The sequence below is a fragment of the Sinocyclocheilus rhinocerous genome, unplaced genomic scaffold, assembly GCF_001515625.1.
Source record: "Sinocyclocheilus rhinocerous isolate Xijiao unplaced genomic scaffold, SAMN03320098_v1.1 scaffold75, whole genome shotgun sequence".
Classification (NCBI taxonomy): Eukaryota; Metazoa; Chordata; class Actinopteri; order Cypriniformes; family Cyprinidae; genus Sinocyclocheilus; species Sinocyclocheilus rhinocerous.
Genome location: NW_015632455.1, coordinates 84,055 through 90,240, shown reverse-complemented (window position 1 = coordinate 90,240; position 6,186 = coordinate 84,055). Strand labels below are relative to the sequence as shown.

The 6,186-nt window shown below is 40.8% G+C and overlaps 1 protein-coding gene across 1 annotated transcript in view; it reads left to right on the top strand.

Annotated features, from left to right (window-relative positions):
• Window positions 1–202: 202 nt before the first annotated feature.
• The window catches only part of svep1 (sushi, von Willebrand factor type A, EGF and pentraxin domain containing 1), a 77,918-nt gene continuing 71,934 nt past the window's right edge, over window positions 203–6,186 (top strand). Inside the window, exon 1 of the mRNA XM_016555162.1 lies at window positions 203–998. Coding sequence (XP_016410648.1) covers window positions 486–998 — 513 coding nt within the window. The 5' untranslated portion in view covers window positions 203–485. The remainder of the gene's footprint in view (window positions 999–6,186) is intronic.

Here is a 6,186-nt window from a genome sequence, read left to right as displayed (position 1 = left end):
GGACAGTCTGGAGTGCTCCAATAACACACAACATCACTCAAGCGCTCTAGGACAAGCAGAGGAAAAAGAAAGAGAGAAGGGCAGAACAAGTAGGGAATAAGCAAGAGAACGGGACGAGAAGAAAAGAGAGAGACACTCACGCCTCTGACTGCCCCTTTTTTCCTCCTCCGCTGCTGCTCTCTCTCTCACTCTTCCTTCTCACTCCTTCCCTTAGTCTCGCATCAGCGCACACACCCTCGCTCATTCTCACAGAACTTTTTTTCACCGTCTCGCTCTTTTAATGATTTTGAGAGAGAGGGGAGACGCATTTGGAGGGTGTCTGAAATGCAGGAGCTCCACAGATGCCTGAGACCTGCGGAGAGATAGGAGACTCACCCTGCTTGGAAAAGATTGAGAAAACCAAAAAAGAGAAGGACTGCAACAAACGTATACGCCTCAATATTCCCTCATAACCACTACAGGACGCTGGAGTTTGTGGCGTTATCATGGTGACACTAAGAATTACATTGACTTTAAGGTTCACCTTACTACTCCTGTACTGGTCATGCTGTACTGGTTGGCCGGGCCAGGCTCAGCAGTCGTCCCTGCGGGGTTTGCGTCAGGCGGCCCAAACCCGGCAAAACCTCTCTGAGAGCATGGAGAGCAAAGTGGAACGTCTCGGCCAGGTCTTCCGAAGGAACGTGCGTCTTCTTCGGGAACGGGGAGGCTGTCTGGATCTGGTCTTCCTCGTGGACGAGTCGTCCAGTGTGGGAGCTTCCAACTTTGGGAGCGAGCTGCGATTCGTGCGGAAGCTGCTGTCAGATTTTCCGGTGGCACCGGAGGCAACACGTGTAGCGCTGGTGACATTTAGTTCCAAGAGTCATGTGGTTACAAGAGTGGACTATGTGTCTGCACCCAAAGCCCACCAACACAAGTGCTCGCTCTTCAGCAAAGAGATCCCCTCCATCACCTACAGAGGAGGTGGCACCTACACCAGGGGGGCCTTCCAGCGTGCAGCGGTAAGAGCAGCTGTGTAATCACAATGTCTGAGTCTGTGAGAAAGAATTTAAGCACTAAATGAAATGTAATAGATAAAAGAGTAAATGACAGACAATGCCATTAAGAGTCTAGCCACCTAATCTAGATTGAGTTGATTGAGATGAACTTTGATTTATGCTGAATGTATTCAATGTTCCTCCACTGCTCTTTAATGTTCTTCAACTAATAAACAAATAGATAGCTATTGAGTCTAAATCACTGAAGCACATTTAGCAGAAACAGGACTGCAAAGTCAAAATGATGGATGAACAACACATAAAAGTCTCCATTCCTGGCAAGGTACCTCCAGATGTCATCTCTAAGTTAACACCACATGGTTTCCTGTGCACTCTGATCTGGGACAGATAACCACAGAAACCATCTATGTAGGACTTTCTAGAGAAGTGGCCATACTTTAAAAAAAGTGCATGGTAGGGCCATGCAGGTTGATTTGTCCCCAGTCAACTTGCACTAAAGACTTTGGAAAATAGGGAAATACAGAGTTGTTAGTTTCAAGTTGGAACAACTTGAGAACTTCAAGATCCAGACAAAGGGAAAAGACAGCAGCAGTGGTGACTCATTTCAAATAAATTCATTTTTCTTTTAACTAACCCAGCCTCACTTAACAGCAATGCTATAAATTGCAGCAAAATGATTTATTGCCTCATCTTGCAGCCTACTGCAGCTTCTACTCCCTTTTTCCGTTACAAATGATTATGACGTCCGTGTTTTCAGACATTTTTCTTGTCCTGAATGACATTTGTGGTTTGAAAAATGGTTTCGCTAACCCAGATCTGCAAATGTATTAAGTTGTTATGTTAGCACAGCAGGAAAGACCTTTTGTTCATATGCAATTAATTGGCATTGCAGTCAAACTGTAATATTTCATGGTTTTTGGCTCCTTCCGTTGAGTCTAAATGGCGTGGAGGTCTGGAAGCTTTTACCAGACACATTTTCAATCTTTCAGAGCTGCAGAGGTCGAAGGCCTTATCCACAGTTCTACTGCCCAGCCGAAGTGCATAGAGAGGCCAAACCTCTCTGATCAGATTTGCCTTTTAGCAAGAACATCCTCAATTGCCAAGTCTCTAATTCATTTACTCCACTGCATTTGGAGAATGAAATGTTGGGTTGGCTCTAAATGCATTTTATTTTGCTCTGCCTGATGATGGATAAAAGCTGCATTGTGTAGTCTCACAAACCCAACATGCTAATAAACAGCAAGGTGGTAAACCATTTAAAACTGACTTGAGAATCTGCCATTTAACTACAATGATTATCTTAACTATAAAGAAAAGTCCGTCTAGACACTTTGAATAGACAGACATATAGATAGATAGATAGATATATAGACAGACAGACAGACAGATAGACAGACAGACAGACAGAAAGATAGACATCTACGGATCTAAGTTCTTATGTAATCTCTCTTCGGTTCACCCAGCGCTCCTGCTGATTCTTGCTCTAACCACAGTGTTTGTCTACACTTAGTGGGCATACTGGGTTGCCAGATCCCCAACCCCTTTTCCATTTGCCAAACCAGAGCAGAACTAGCTCTCCATAAACTTCTTTCTCTCTCATTGCTGTCCTTCTGAAAGTTAGTGAATGCTTTTAGTGCTTTCCAAATTCTTTGCCTGCTTTTCTGATCAGCCTCCATAGGGAGTCATTACATCGAAGTCCTTGACCAAATGGATTTGAAATTTCCTATTTCCGATGAATGTTCATCTCAAGTAGGATTCTTCCTTTCCCCCAGCAGGGATTCTATTAAGAAGGGGAAGTCTATGGGAAATCTATATAAGCACATTTGAAAACACACCAACCCACCCACCCACACATACATATATATCAAGAGTCATTCTTCCTCAAAAATGACTGTTCATTTATCTCATGCAAGTAGCGTGGAGGTGAAAAGGGCAGTTATATTTTTTGCGCTATTGTTAGCATACATCCCTCCCATTTCATCCTATACGTGACCCTTCCTCCTACAATCCCCCATCAGAAATTCCAGAGAATGTTTCTTTAAAGTGCCATTGACCCTTCTGACCTGGTTTGCGAAGCACAAGGCAGCCGGGGCGTTACTGTCATCGAGTCTAGACAGATCAACGTGTCCAAATATCTCATATTGTGTCTGCAAAAACATCTGTCAGCAAGCCTCAGAATGAGCTGTGCAAAATTAAAGCAAAGGCACATAAAAGCAAAGAAACAGAATGAAAGAACTGGGACAGCTGTCAAATCACACAAACGTGATGTTTGGTGTTGATACAAATGACCGGAAATTCACTATGAATGCTTACAGGTACAATGTTTTATCTATCTATATTAATGCAAAGTGAGTGTCTACTTGTAGAAGATCACTATTTTTCCACAAATAGCTGTAAAAAGCCATGAGTGAATAAGAAACCAAGAAAATCGTAACAATGAAATAGAATGTGGCTGTACAGAATGCTTCTTTTTGGCAAGCATGCACTGATGAAACTCTGGCACTTCCCGAGGCTGTATTTGTGTTATTAATTAAGGCTGATCAGGGAGATCCTTATGAGAGACAGCCTGTGCTCTACGAACCCTGATAAAACAGTCAGGAATGCCTTTAAACCAGCCTGAGAGCCACAGATACGTCTGCAGACAGCCAGATAAGGGCCCTTCGGTCTTTAACTGTCTGAAGAGGCAACATGTTTTACAATGAATCAGTCTTAGTCCTATTTAGGGGCTTAATTGCATCTCGGAGTTGTGTTGGAGGAACAGATTGCTTGGTTGCTTGTTACTGTGCGCTTTGCCTTAAGTCACAAATTGTATGCATTTACCTTCACCAGAAATTGGTTTATAGCACCTATAAATCAGACACGTGAGAGACTGAAATACGTAAGTAGCAGAAATATGCCTAAAAAAGGGACGGATCAACAACGAGAGACAGCATGAGACAAGAATAAAAGAGTCTTATTGTCTGGGACACACATGTGATGGTAAAATTAATGCAACATGATGGCATGAGAAAACCTTCATCTGGTCTTCATCCATCAGTTGTCCAGCACTCATTCTGCAGGGAAGCAGGAACACTTAGATAGGTAAAATCACATCTCATGTCCACATGTCACATTTCTTTGTCCACAGTAGACAAAATTACGCTCTGCTATCAAACAGTGGTTGTCAACCAGGGGGGCTCAGAAAATGTTAAGTGGGCCTCAAGATGACTTAAAATGAGACAAAACAAGCATTAAAATAAGCTAAAACCAGTAACAATTCAGATATGTCTTAAATTAAATTCATACATGCCCAGAATTCCTGGTAGTCAAATTTTAGAAAAGTGATTTCTAGATCTGGAAAAGTCATGTAAATTAATACAATCCTATAATGGCATGGGCATTTTTATGATGAATGTACATTTTGTTCTTGCCAAGCTCCAAAATATTTGATCAGACAGAATTTGTGTGTAAAAAATATTTTAAACATTCTTATCCTTAATATTTATCTACAAATCACAAACAACTGGAAAAGCAACGTGGCCTTTGAATGTTGTTGTCAAGTCAAGTCCAGTGGTGGAAAGAGTCCTGAAAATTTGTACTTAAGTACAAGTACTGTTACATTGCTGAAATAATACTCAATTACAAGTAAAAGTACTGGTGTCAAACCAGTACTTAAGTAAAGGTACAAAGTACTCCTCTCAAAAACTACTCGGAGTACTAGTTACTAGTTACTATTTAGCCGCCGATATTTAATGAATTACCAAAAAATATTCACATCAAAGATCTATGTATCTGCCAGACGCCCCCCAAAAAACAACAAACTGTGCATATACACACACTCACAATGTCAAGTAACATTGAAAAAATTATAACCCTAACCTTCATCTCCATACCGAAATCCCAGAAGGCCTGACAGTGATTCAGCTAAAATATTAGTGTCTGAGACACTGTGAGCACGGAGACTGTAGTGTGCGATTTTTTAAATGCTTAGCTTAAATATGTAATATTAATTAAATAGTGCTCATAAATGGCTGTTGAGATAGTATTCTCAAGTGAAAAAAGTAGAGGCTTGGACCCGGAAACAGCAGTCCTTACAATGTGCATTAAAAAAGTAAGTAGGGTCATTTTTGATTTCATGACGACTAGCTGGCAAAACTACCACATACTGTATACTGGCATACAGATATTTTAATTTTTAATTTTTTTTTCAAGCTTTGAAATTGGTTTAATCCAAGTCTTCTAAAAAGACACATGCGCTTTATATGATGCACAGATTTTAATATAGGCTTTGATTTACATACATATAAATATTGATCAATTACCATTACAAAAATCTCAAACTTAAACATTTGGTCATTCTGTGTATTTGTGTCTTTAAAATAGGGTAACTTTGTTGCAAAAGCTTACAGCACAAGGAAGCTTGATTTCAAACTGAATTGAATTTACAAAAAAAGACAAGTGCACAGTCAATAATAAAATTATAAAACAAATGACCTCAATTCAGTTCGAGGTGTTCAAAACATGACAACACTGAATTTTTATAAGCAGTGATTTAAGAGCCATATACAGTATGTTAGGCCTATTTATTTAGATAAATAGAACATCAGATGGCTTTGACCTGTGACTGTACAATGTAGGCGCCCAAATGTGCACGCAATGAAAGAAGGCGTGGTTTCAGTAACCGCAGTTAGTGTTGAAGCAGCATGTCAGGGAGACGCTGTGTGTTTCTAGGCGAAAGCAAAAGCACTTTATTTGGCCTTCCGAAAGTAGATGCGTACCACATACCAAACACATACCAGCTTCATCACTGTGTCTGTCACGCAACAGTGAGTTTGACACGCATCCGCCTCCTGTCTGGATGTCCGCTCTGTTCCCCTTTCGGGCTTGAACCGATGGTAAAACTAATGATATTATTTACTGTCTTTACATTTATTTTGAAAGCTGACGCTCGCGATTATGGTAAGGGGCGTTACATTTCCGATGAGTGCTTGCGGTGTTCGGCCAATCACAATGCACTGGGTCAGCTGGCCAATCAGAGCAGACTGCGCTTGTCGGAAGGAGGGACTTTGTAGAAAACGAAGCGTTTGAGAGAGGCGGGGCATAGAGGACCTACAATAATGTACAGTATTTGAAAAACAATGTGTTTTTGAACATTAAAGCATGTCAACACATTCTGTTACACCAAATACACAAAAGAATGATCTTTAAAAAA